This window comes from Triturus cristatus, chromosome 3_1 (genome assembly GCF_964204655.1).
Source record: "Triturus cristatus chromosome 3_1, aTriCri1.1, whole genome shotgun sequence".
In the NCBI taxonomy this organism is placed as follows: Eukaryota; Metazoa; Chordata; class Amphibia; order Caudata; family Salamandridae; genus Triturus; species Triturus cristatus.
In genome coordinates this window covers 530,884,242-530,897,990 of record NC_140583.1, presented here as the reverse complement: position 1 = coordinate 530,897,990, position 13,749 = coordinate 530,884,242, and the positions used below count along the sequence as shown (strand labels likewise).

Below are 13,749 nucleotides of genomic sequence, written 5' to 3'. Positions count from 1 at the left end.
CGTTTGGATAGCATCAGATATTTTTCAGTGTAAAATGTTTTATGGTAAAAATTGAGACTGTTAACTAAATTGTAACATAGCAACTCTACTATTATCTTGAATAAAAGTCATACAATGTGTCTAATAAAACAATAAGGAAAAGCATTGTTGTCACACAATTACCCCAGCTTATATCTGAAATGTGGTAAAAATCTAAAATAACATCAACATTTAGCAACACCATAAGCACCTTCAGGTAATGCCTGCATTTTGACCAGATGTAGGCTGCTGCTGAGAGATAACCTCAAGCTATTCCGACCCTACTGGATAACGCAAAAGCTTCTTTATGGCTCCTAGTACCATGGGACTTGAACAAGGACAAGAGTTTTTCCTTCACAAAACAGCATAAAGCAGGTAGTTGCTTCCATCCTTCCATTCCTTCTATTCCTCCCAGGTTGTTCCCACCCCTCCCATACTCTAATGGCACACACCATAACTGTTCTCTTGGGTGTACCACTTTGCGAAATAATCTTTTATTGGCAACACCATAAGTCTAGGCTTTAATTATCAACAGCGTCAAGTCTTGGGTAAAACTAAATATTTGAAGAATCAATTTCTCTTCCAAGTGAGATAAAAGGCTTTTGTGTAATCTGGTTATAAATGTTTTGAAGAAAGCAAGAAGGCAAATGGGGATATCTGCACAATTTTCACACAAATTCACTTCATTAAAATATTTTTGAACTTGTTCTTTGATGTGTGTAGGAAGGGCAAGTGGGCGAATCATTTTGCAATTCTCTTTGTTTCTTACCCACTTCTATTCTTGTATATTTCATGACCTTCTCATTTATGCTTTGTGCATCATTCCAGTGACTCAGGAAATTGTGTTCTCATTGCTTTATCCAAGGCCAAACACAATGTTAGCATAACAATCTACTAATTAAACCATAGAAGTGATTGCTATTAATAACGTAGCTAATGACGCTTTAATTGCATATACTCACAACTCAAACAACTTTTAAAATGCATGAGAAGAATACAGCAAAGTCTAAGGGATAGTGTTCTCGAGCGTTTTATTTGATAACTGCCCATAAAATAACTATTTCATCAAAAAGATTTTACAGAATTTGACATTAACATTGAAATGAATAGAACAACACGCACAGAAGTTACAAAAGACAAGATAATATTTACATATAAAATATAATAGCACCCATTTTTCTTTATATTACAAATATATGCTCACATTGGAATCCGTAAAAACATATGAAGGTCCTGCATAAGGAGGAAAGAAAGGTGTGATGGGCATGCAAAAACAGGCATCTCCGGGATCTAGACCTGAAAAGAGATGTTACACCTTTCAGAATATGTCTTTTGTTATGGTGACAGAAATCAGCCAGACAAGAATTCTCGTGCCCCAGACACATAAGGTGGCCTTTGGCCATATTTTTTAAAGGACCTTAAAAGGACTACAATTTTTTAAAAATAAAGTTAAGCTAAAGGAGACCATATATCTGTCTGTCAGATTTTCTTTGTGAAAACAATGCAGAGTGCATATCAGGAAGTAGTATGTATCACCTTATTAGCTCATCGAGAATGCCAACATCGATGCCTCCAGCTGGTACTTGATCGAAGCATTAGCACCGATGTCTTCTTGCCACTTTCCGTCTGCCTGGTTGGAGGCACAGGGCGAATGTGCACTGGATTGCTTGCTCATCTTCTACTTGCTTGCTATCATCTCCTTGGACCACACCATGGCTAGACCCATGTCCTAGCTTCCTGAGCCAGCAGTTCTGTCTCTGGAGCAAAAGCTAAAACTTCAGCTGAGCTTCAGTGGCATCAACACCTCCTGATAAATCCCTGTCAGTGCCACTGCATTCCAAAGCTCGTCTAATCTGAGCCTCTTTTGTATATTTTTAGACCCAAATTCACAGTAAATTACTCAAGTCTTACTAAAAATGTTCAAAACCTGTAGATGTGGCTTCTCGACGGCACTAGCTTTAATAATATAAGTGTTTTAACTCAGGTTAAAGGCTATTGTCATGTTGCGGGTTGCCCTTTATTCCTTTTGAAGAAAGCCGTCTCAACCTTCAAAGCTGGTGTTAGGGCGTGATGTCTTACCTGAGACTGCTCTGAGGCAGATCCCCTTTTATTTTTGTGAAGAACTATTTCTAAGATGCTTTTCTGTCTGCGGTGGGTCTCCAGGCAGGGCGTTACACCAAAGAGTGCCCTGACTGCTGAAGCCCGACCACCAAACGCCTCTCGCCTGAACCCGGAAATAACGAGTCAATTCTGGTTCTGCAAACTCAGAGCGGTGAGTATTGCGTATCAGATGCATCTTTATGTCAGGTAACGTGGGCCGATTTCCATGTCATGTTCTGTATTATGCACACAATTTAAATAACCTGCATTATGTTGGACTGGTGGACAATAGAGGTCCTTAAGACTGGATGTGGTGTAACCATTGTGTATGACAAATGACGTTTGACATGGTTCGTTTCGCAAACATGTGAGAGCAAAAGGCACGAGTGTGCTTTAGCTGAACTTGTAACTTGACTGTCATTAAAGTTTGTTGAACTGGAGACAGCTTGTATTAGCATTTGCTACCTGTAACTGTTGATTGCTCCAATGAAAACATAGGCATAAGCAATATTTTTCAAATGTTATACTTCTGCGGCTGAACGTATCCTAACTGAAGCATAATACCAGTATAGGGGCGGCTATGGATGGAGCTCGAGTCCACGGGCAGGATCAGAGCCTCTCTTGAGTTGTTTCAGATAGACAAGAGTTCCTCAATCCTATTTTCTACTTAAATTCTTTTCTTGGGTTTCCCTAGCTTCTCATTCCATGCACTAGTGTTAGTGACAGTGGGAGTGGGACATGCCTAGAAGTGGTCATTATGAGCGCCTTAGCATCGGGAATGCAGGAAAACATAAAAGGTGTTTTCACTCCATATCATCAGGATCTGATTGTGTCTTGCATTTGGGGTGACACCTATAGGGCAGACTGGCAATACGTAATGCGTTCTTGCGTTTGCGTTAGTGGTGAATGGCTAATTTAAATTCTTCCTGCCATTTTCACAGCTTTTTAAGGACAAATGTCCAAGTAATCCAGACAGGTGCAATTTTCTGGTCCACTGCATATAGAGTCGTGTTTTTATTTATTAGCCACCTGCTAAGCATTGTTAATCATCACATCTGTGCACCCTCTGTGCATTTGACAACCCTGCCCACCTTTTTACCCGTGTCAGGGGGTTAGTGCTTACCACCCGACAGAGAGCGGAGAGCACGCTCTGTCCCTGCTCCATTGCAATCAGTGCACACAGACACAGAGCCTTAAAAGTAAATGTTAGTAGTAACATGGGATCAGGTCTCTCCAGTGGACCCCTGCATCTCAGGAAGAAATAAAGCGATTCAGTCATAAGACGTCACCTACACACCAGTGACACGTGATATTGCAACACTGCTGCCAAGAAATAGAGCAACCCGTCTCACACGTCACAGCCAGCTGGGGAAGGGAGAGTTCCAGCAAAAACCAGAATCCACGTCAATGGATCTCAACAGACCCCTATGGCAGTAGTGCTCAGTAGAGGGCGCGGTAAGGACAAGATCGGCCAATGCCAATAAAGATGCAATAGGCCACTATGCAGAAGAGAAACAAGACTACAGCATATATGAAATATTTAGCCAGAAAGCTGTGTGTTTGGGAAGAGCCCTGTTAACTCCATATGTTCTGCAACCAGATAATGTATGAAGGAAACAGCTTTTGGACTCAATCTTTGCTGGGAAGAACTTTTACAAACCGATTACCAAAGTTAAATGGCTGACTTTCATCAGGCAACTTACAGAGCTCTCAGGTCAACGACGTCGGTGCATTTTCTCAGCACCCCCTTCTTCTATGTTATTAAAAAAAACAAATCCAATTGCCCTTGGACACCAAGCCAAATGATATATATATATAGAGATTTTTTTAAATAATTAAATATTAAATTGGGAGGTGGTGAGAAAATATTTAGATTGCCTGGAGCCTTCAAATGTGCTCCCTGTGTATCTTTGCTCTTTGTGGTGTAGTGTGGTCTCGTCCGTTCTAAAAGCCCTCCAAACTGACACAGAAAGCTTTCATTTAAAGTGACAAACTATTTGAATATCTCGCGACCATGCCTAATAAAGCGGCATTCATGAAGGAAAATGTTCGCACAGAGGAGGCATTTAGCTCCTCTTATAGCAAAATACCCCGAACTTCTGCTGTTTATTCAGGAAACCAAAGCTCCTAACCCCCGGCTCTAGGGGTCCGCAGTTTGGACGCGGAGCGGCGATTGGGTACCGCACGCTGGCGTCTGCCAGCCATGCTGCGTCACAGCGATCCAGGTTGGCAAACTTCCAGGCAGCATAAAGTTGGCCAACCTTGGCGATTTCTGCTCCATCCTCTTGACACGCGGTCTTAGCCTCCTCAAAATTCAGTTTATCGGGGTGCTCCAAGTAGTACACCTTCCCTGCAAATCCAAAAAGAAAGAGGATACGGTATGAACAAATCAATACTATGAGGAGGGTAATAGAAAAAGTGCAATGGTGTTTCCTAAAATCAGCCTATTCCATCATCCCACTCCTCAAGCCTTCGGCATTTGTTCCCACTTATTTGGTTCATAGGAGGAATTAATGAAAAGGAAAGTCAGTGAAGGAATGGAAGGCGCTGTCAGCCGAGAGTCGAGCCTGCTCATGCGACTGATCGACTCACTGCCCTCCCTGCATGCAAACATATATGGGGGACTTACAGAGAGCGGCCCCAGCCACAAGAAATGAAAGTTTGCCTCTGGCATACTCCAGTGTTCATAAGCACATTTCAAGTAAATACGCCCTCTGAGGAACCTACAAATTGACTTCAAAATGTGGAAATCTGGTCCGGGGGTGAACCCACAAATTGGGGTATGTGGCTCAAGGGAAGTTTAAAAGGGTGTTGACCTTTGCCCCAGGCCATGAGCAGACGGTTTTCCATCAGCTGGAAGCTGATGTCATGATGTCATGACCTCGCCTGTCTTCCATCCAGTCTCTCTGACTGCAAGCACAGGGCCGCTGACACGTCACGGGAGGATGAGCTGTGTTCAGTCTGGTCTGGGTGACGTCATACTCAGCAGTGCTGCCTCCAGAGCTGTTCCATGCCCATCACCTCACAACAAATTTCCAAACCTGACCTGCCCAGTAAGCTGAGGTGACCTGCTGATGCCTGGTCGTTTCAGGGCTGTGGCTCCACTGAGCTCAGACTGCATAACTGTTATTGGCTGAAGCGTTTAACCCAGAGGAAGAAGTAACAGCTTGAGATTGCTAAACCTAAGGTTACAATGGACACGTGACCGGAAGTTAACCTGCCTTACCCTTCAGCGAGGAGGAGAAGCAGAAAACATCAAATTGGTGGAGCTGCTTGTGGCGCTCTCCGTAGCTTCGGACTCCAGGAGCCATGGCCTTTCCGCCACAGGGCTCACGGGACAAGGTGATTGGATACTGCACTGTGCCGTCCAGCACCCAGCCAGCGTTGCACCAGTCCAGGCCCTCCTCCCAGGCCTGGAAGAGCTGATCAAACGAGGCCATCATGGCGTCCTGACCCTCACAGGCTTTTTTGGCTTCGTGGTAGTTCAGTTTGTAGCGTCCATGGTGTGGCTGGTATGGGAACACAACACCTGAAAAGGAAGAACACACACTGATTGTCCCAAAGTTCGTGATGCAAGAGATTGGAGACAAGGAAAAGGCACTGTTAGTGGCACCCAAAATGTCCTACATAGTGTGATAGAACTAAGGGCCTCATACTCAGTTCCCACGAATCCCTTGCTAGCGAGTTACTACTGAGGTGTGGTACGTGTATCAGGTGGACAGCCCACACCGGTCATCTCAACAATCAGTACCTATGTGAAGGATGTGCTAACCAGTGCTTTAAATGGGCCGGTACTCGCCGGTACTGAGTACAGGCACTTCTTATTTTTACCAAGCTGGATACCGGCACTTCGCCACTGCAAAGAAGAGCACCGAAACTCAGGGTCGAATTGAGAAGCTGGGCACTAGGCCGGTGCCGAGGGCCAGCTGTGTTTCTGTTTTTTAGCAGCATGTTTGCCGTTTGCCGTTTGTCTGTGTCATTCAGCAGCGGCAAGCGGCCCGATTGGGCCTGAACGGCCTGCTGGAGGCCTGCTGCTGCGGCGAGTGGGCCTCTGCTCCCTCATCACCTAGATGAAAGCTCTACTAACAGCTCCCTTCCGACCTCCATGCTGGGACATCTTGTTAGAGTGTGTATGGGGCATTTTCTACCTGGGGCACAGTGATGTGTGCAGACTGAAAGAGAGGGGGGAGAGCCTGCTCAGGCGTGGCCACTTCAGAGCCAAGGTAACAAGGTCCGTGTTCACCCCTTGACCTCTCACTGGGGTCTGACTGTCTTTCCTCTGACTCACTTGCCCATGCAAATCAACCCCCATCCCGCCCACCTGCTGTGACATTGAGTCCACGGTGGGCGGAGATGAGGTGGTGGGGATTACCTAGGCGGACTCCCTGTTGCCCAGGTGAGGTGAGAGGCGGTCTTCTGACCTTCCCATCAGAGGCCAGTATTGCTCTGCTCCTGACCTCACCCTTCTGGACTCTGCACATGTTCACGACCCAGCAGTGCTCACTGTCTGCCACTGAAAGCTTACCGATCATTGGGATAGATAATGGGGTGAGAGAAGGTGAAGAGTGAAGGGACAGAGATAGAAGAAGCAGACAAGAGCTTGAAGGGGAAAAAGATAGACAGAAGGGGAAGCGCATGTAGGGATGGGGAAGCGATTGAGACAGTTATGGAAAGAGTGAGATAGGCACGGAGAAATAGAGAGTGATGGTAGAGAATGATAGCATACAATTGGGTTAAAGACAGAGCGACGGAGTTAGATACAAATGGTAGAGAAGTGAGGGGGAGGGATCAAGAGGTTAGAGAATCGAAGACTGATAGAGAGTATTTGTCTGCTTGTTTGTGTGTATGTTTGTGTGTAAGAGAGAAATGAAATCAGAGCGGAAGAGAATCAGGACACTCGGGAGGTACTTAGAAAGAAATACTTGTTTTGTGTGTATGTTTGTGCACTCTTGATTATATAAGGATTGCGCCAAATGCAAGTATGTAGGAACAGTATGACATTCAGAAGCTGCAAATATTGCGAAACAAGGAAATACTAACATGTGGTGTTTGACATTCATTTTGTGTAACGAATTAGCACATGTTTATTTTCATATATTTCTCACATGTTTTGGTATGTCCTGCAACTGGTGTAAATGCCCTTCTCTGCACATATGAAAAGTTTGAGACAACTATCAAGGACAAAATGAATACTCAGCAGAAATGTTTTTGTATCATCATGTCTCACCCCGCCTCTAACCCCGCCCACCACCACGCCCATAGCTCAATTTAGTGAGTACCTGCATTTATTTTTTTTCATTTAAAGCACTGGTGCTACCAGTACTTCACATATTACTGCCTGCTGAAACAAGTGGACAACACAAAACCATACAGGAGAAAGCTGCAGGTAACTATGGCATACACTGTGTACCTCAGACTCCACAGCGGTCGAGTGGAGTAAAGCACAACGGCTTTTCCACTTGGATATTCCCAAAGATGCGTCATAAATCAATCAACCGAGATTTTAAAAATTGAATGTCCTTACTGGGCACTTAAAACGTGAATTGAACATCCTTTTGTTGTTGCCATTGGGCAAGTCCTGCCTTTCCCATTGGTTGCCGGGATTTGGTATTCAATGTACGCAGCAGAGGGAATGTTAATAAGGTCTGTATGGATCACCTTGTTGTTTGTGTAGTATTAAGCTGTCACTATGATTCATGTGTCTGTGCCAAAAAACATGTATTGTGACTGCCTGCCTAGAGAGCTCCCCACATTTCTGCTACTGTAGCCCCCTCCTCCCTCTATTCCTTGTGCTGCTCAGCTCACAACCTCGAGTCTTGCCTCCCCACCATGTTATCAACCCAACACTACTTCCCGTCGGTATCGACCCCTCCCCCCTTGTTGTGCCCCAATTGTATATTCTAAACCCCTCCTCTTTTAAATATCTGCAAGCTAGTCATATACATACAAATCTCAACTGCATCAAAGGGGGTGTATTTACGCAATGTTTGCACGGGATAAAATCGCAGTTTAGGAATAGAACATGAACACGTGCAGTTTGTGCAAATGTATGAATCCAAAGAGTGAAGTTCGTGCAACACACTCCACAATGGTTATCATTGGACGCTCGGGCTCTTCACAAGGCGTCAGCGTCACGCATCCCCCTCAAGGTTCTACACGCTGCCAGTCCGCCCTTACCTTGCAACGAAACAGGAAAGGTCTGGGGGAGAGAGGGTGGAGGGGCGAGGGCAGAGGCTGCTTAGGCGCCTCGGAAACACTACTTTTAGAAACTCAAACTTTCAAAATGGAAGGGACAATGGCACAATCCTTCACTTGGACTGCGACAAGAGTTTGGAGCTCTCAGCTTTAGATTTTACCTGTCTGGTCACCTTCAAAAACAACCTTCCTCGTTGCAACCTTTATTTTCTCTTTCACTCACAACTTTAGACTGTTCTCTTAACCCTGCCTCCCTTTCTTCTCCAATGTTTTCTCTTACCAATTGGATTTTCTTCTTCCTTTTTTGACTACCCTGCTCCTTAGCTTTTTGCCGATGGACGTCTCTTTAGGTCTCGCCTTGCTATCGCGTAAGCGAGCGCAAAGCGAGACTATTGTTAGGGGCTCCCAAAAGTGCTCCGAAAAGCGGATTGCATGGCTAGCACGAGCACAATAACGCGCATCGTGCCGCCATGCAATCCGTTTGGCATCGCACTTTAAAGGGTCCGCTCCCCCGCCTGGAATGCGCTCCCCCGCCCCCAAGCGCGCCCCACGCTCCGCCGGGCTTGTCTTGTTTTTTTTGTATCTCGCTCTCCAAACGACTGCATCTGCAGGCAGTTTTCTCTCCTCCCCGGCGTGTTAACTCACCACCCCTATGCCCCCCGCTGTTGTTTTTAACAAACTCCCCTCTGCTTTAAACCCACTATGTCCTACTCCCTTCTTTCTGTTGTTTTACTGACCACCCTGCTTCATCCACCTCCAGAACCCTCACACGTGTCCCCGAAGATATTGGAGTGCTTTACATGAGCAACATTTAGAGTGCGCACAGACACTTTCATTTTGTTTTTGTTTTTTGCTAATACATGGGAGGGTTAAGGGATTTGCCCCGGATTGAGCCAATGCCGAGACTCGAACCTGCTTCCCCAGTTCAAAGGAAGAGGCACGAATGAGAACCACTTGAAAATGAAAGGGGTCAGTTTTCTTTTTACAACTTTTCTATGTGTATTAAGTCTGTTCCCGTTCACATGCCTAACGCTCACACAGCACCTGCAAACACTCTACTCCACCCTTTATTCATATTTACTTGTCGCTCAGCTGCCACTTTTAGGTTGGTTATCTTGCTTGAGCGAGGGAGAATTGCTTTGCCAAGAATCACATCACAGGATATTGAGCCGGCGTCGTGACGCGAATCTGCTTTTCCAGTTCACAGCAGGAGGCACGAATGAAAACCACCCAAAAAATGAAAGGCGTCAGCTTTCCTTTAACTTTTCCAAGGGGATTATGTACGTTCCCATCCCACGTGCATAACACTCACCGCACCTGCAAACACTCTATTCTATTCATTATTCATGTTTACTTGTCGCTCAGGCCTGCAATAAAGCTTTTAGATTGGTTCACCATACTTGTGTGAGGATTACATGATTTGCCCAGGGTCACAGGATGCTGTGCTTTTAGATTAGGCCACCGCACTTGTGTGAGGATTAAGTGACTGGCCCAGGATCACAAGATGTTGAGCCAACACCGAGACTCAAACCCACTCCCAGGGTTCCAAGGAGGAGGCACGATTGAGAACCACCCAAAAATGAAAGGGGTCAGCTTTCCGTTAATAATTTATCCATGAGTATTATGTTAATTTCTGTCTCCTATGTATAACGTTCACCGCACCTGCAAACACTCCATTTCACCCATTATTCATGTTAATTGTCACTCAGGCCTGAAATAATATATTTCAACTTTAAGGTACTTGCTATCTTTTATCAGCCTAATCTATGGTTTGTACTCATGTTGGGGCTGCAGACCATAAACAAATATAAATCCTATATCCAAACTCTACCCAACATCAGTCATGCCAGTTTGTATATTTAAATGTTTACACAACACTAGCAAAGCCATCAGCACAAGTAGACAGTGTGCATATTTGTATAGTATTTATGTAGCAAGGTCCCTGCTCCCTTGCAGCAGCACGCTTTTGTTTACAGACACCCCCGCTACTTTTAACCCACCACGTCCTACTCCCTGGTCTCCGTTGTTTTACCCATACCCCTGCTTCAGCCACCTCTCCGACCCTCACTCGTGTCCCCAAAGATATTGGAGTGCTTTACATGAGCACTATTTGCATTATGCATGGACACTTTCCTCTTGTTGTTTTTTCGATTGTACACAGGGAGATTAAGTGATTTGCCAAGGATCACAAGTACATGAGCCAACACCAAGACTTGAACCCGGTGCCCCAGTTCCAAGGTAGGCTGCTCTGCCTTCCGCATTTGTGGTGTTAACCCACCATCCCACGCCCACTGCCATTGTTTTTAACAACCCCCCTGCTTTTAAGACACCACCTTCTCCTCTCGTTCTCTGTTGATTTACCCACCCCTCAACTTCAAACAGAAACAAGCATTGGCATGGCCAATAGGTCTCGCCTTTGGGACCTTAGAAGTGTTTAGCCATGCAACAGTTGCATAACTAAATACTTATAAGGTCCCAAAAGCGAGACCTATTGGCTATGCCAGTGCTTGTTTTATTTGTATCTCACGTCTTCTTTGTTGCATTATACATTCGATTCCCGAATTTCTTGCAATTTCAGTTGCTGTCTTGAATTCAGCTCCCAGCCTTACAACACAGCCCCTCTTGATTTCCTTGTTCTGTTATTTCTTCCTACGTGTACAAATATCCTTTTTTTCTGATTCTGACATTTTCTAGTTGTATTATGACATCCTCTTCTGTGAAACACTCGAATATCTTTCGAGCATACTTGCGCTATGTAAAACTTCATAAGTAAATTAATACTGTGCAACAATAACAGTGCAATCTATGAAAACAACTCACAAAGGGCAAAGGGAGAGTTGCAAAAAAAGATTGCATTCACTTTCAATGCGGGTTAAAAAATCTAGGTCCGGCTAATGGACTTCCAAACTGTCAAACAATCAGCACGAGAAGGGCGCTATAGGGCTGTGCAGGGTGCACAGGCCTTGTGTCTGCTCTCCTCGGTAGGCATCCTTCCACCTTGGTGCTGCAGCCAGACCTAGGCAGGCTTTAGGACGAGCTACTTCAAATGTATTAGGGTGCAGCTGGAGCGGTGTGTAACGCAAGATGATGGGGGCTCTCCCTCCAGCATGTGAAGAGGGGCCCTGAGGCGCAAATATCTCACAGATGCACATTTTCCTTGGACTGAATAGCCCACGTCCTGAAGAAGAAAGGGCCCCTGAACAGTCGGGGACCGCCTGGCACCGCATGGACTACAGGAACCTACGTTACGCCACTCAGCAGGAGCACACAAGCAGAGTGCAGGCAGGCATTGAGCGCCTTGTAGTGCCCGGTGGACAAGGGAATCTATGCTCTAACAGGCTTTTATGAAGTACTTAAAGTTCCTGCCATATTAAGAGTTCTCTCTGCCATTTTGTTCGTCCTCAGTGCTGCTATAAAAGGCTCATGACTGACTGATTCGTAAAATGAAGAATGCCATAATAAATTAACACCATAACCATACTCCATAACAAAGAAACCATAACCACATATTTTTAGGTCGAGCCTGGGAAGCGCATGCACTGCTCTGCAGCATGCTGTATGGAGTCTGGAATTAAAGCCCTGTCCACTCTCCGCCCATATCTGTCATTGGTTTGTGTCATTGCCCTTCGTGAATGCTGTCTTTTTATTCGTTAATAGGCTTGTTAGTCCCTCCTTAGTACCGGTTTGTCTTCATTTGCAACCTCCCATGAGGACTGTCCCTTTTACTTCGCTTGTTACACGATACATCTTTTTAAGTCTGTAAGCACTATTTTCTTTAATGAGTTTCTCCTACTGCATGATTTACTGCGCCATTCACAATTTCACTTTCTAAGCAGCCCGGGACAATGGCGGCCGCTTCTTTGAATAGGCCTCGCATTTACAAGAGTTTCAGATATTAGCATTGTAAATGACAATGCCTTTTGTTTATGTGATCATTAGCAAAAAAGATAAATAAAAGGCATTCTTATTTACAATGCCAATTAGCTTAAACTCTCTCAAACGCGAGATCTGTTGCATTGCAAATGCTTGTTCATTTTAGCGTCGGTTAGGCATAAAAAGGAATCCATCATGAAGAGAATGGCAGACTGTTGAAAATGCAGGACCAAGCATATCCGCAGCTCTAACCTTTGCAATTGGGCTGGAATTGACTCGAAATCTCTCCCTGCCCGAACCCTACTTTTGTCAGCTGTCGTTTACCGTGTTCCTTATTCTTATTGCGTATCATTGACCCTAACGTGAATGTAAATTACCCTCACCCCGTCATTAATCCTTACTGTAACCCTGCCACTGCCCTGGATTCCTTCCTTTTCTCTAACCGCTACACTAATCCTTATATCAAACCTGCTTTTTTATCCATACTCTATCCCTAATTTCAACCATAACCCCTTTGCATTTAATGATTCATTTTAGTTTTTTTATTATCTCTTATAATTGCATGCATAATTACTTTTCTTCATTATGGACTTTATTCATTTTTGTTTCTGTAATCTTTATTATGGTGTCTTCATTTTCAGATAATGCAGATTTATAAGCATTCTGGCGATATATCATATGTCCCGATCTTAGTTAAATTACACCTCAGTATGCATTCTTTGTATTTATGGTAGTTTGAAAAAATGACTTCGATTTTTGCTTTAAACATAGATATGCTTGTTCCAGATTGCTAGCGCCCAATAGGCTTTCAAATGTTGGCTAAGAGTGACACCCAGTGGTCAAAGAAATCCCCCCAAAATAGTGAATGGTTTTTGGTCGTTCTACAACCGTATAGTTTACATTCTCCGTTTATAAAACAGCATAACATAGGTATTTACATTAATTGGCTAACGCTAACAAAGACAGACTCGTTGACATGTGAAAAATGGCTTGGTGCTGCGATTGTGGTTTCTGTTTCTTGCATCAAGTTGTACATATACAACATAGGGAATTTTAATAAGAATATCTATCCATTCCCATTCTTCAAGATTGCGGATGAAAAATTGGAGCTCTGTAAGGGCTTTGCTGGTTTTCATGCTAGTGAATCCAGTTGCAAAATAATTTCAGAGCTCTCTTTTGTAACAACATCTTTGTGAATTATCTCTTTACATTCGAGGATGCTTTGATAGTATGGGAGATTTTTCACCGTTTTTTCGGGCCAGCTAGGAAGAGATATGTTTCCCGATCCCAGGATTGGACAGACTATAGCTCTCTGGTGTGAATGTGGTTGGCTAATGGTTTTAGCATCTTCCTCGTGGCCTGACTTTTTTGATGCTTTGAATAGTTTCGTGGCACTGGATATCTGGCAGTAGGTTTAGCTAAGAGTTTGGTCCAGTGCTTAATTTGTAAAATATTCAGTGCTTGGGCTGTGACTAGGAGGCCACTGCTGCTTGCACCACCCATCCCCCCTGTGTTCATTGCCAAAACAACTACTAACCATCTCTCTCGCCTGCAAGTGCAGCG

General features: G+C 44.4%; 1 protein-coding gene across 2 annotated transcripts in view; it reads right to left on the bottom strand.

Annotated features, from left to right (window-relative positions):
* Window positions 1-1,032: 1,032 nt before the first annotated feature.
* HAPLN3 (hyaluronan and proteoglycan link protein 3) overlaps window positions 1,033-13,749 on the bottom strand; it is an 87,441-nt gene continuing 74,724 nt past the window's right edge. For both annotated transcript variants that reach the window (XM_085644460.1, XM_085644461.1), the window contains exons 4-5: window positions 5,345-5,647; window positions 1,033-4,468 (exon numbers count right to left, since the gene is read on the bottom strand). In XM_085644460.1, the coding sequence (XP_085500586.1) occupies window positions 4,185-4,468; window positions 5,345-5,647 (587 nt within the window). In that variant the 3' untranslated portion in view covers window positions 1,033-4,184. The remainder of the gene's footprint in view (window positions 4,469-5,344; window positions 5,648-13,749) is intronic.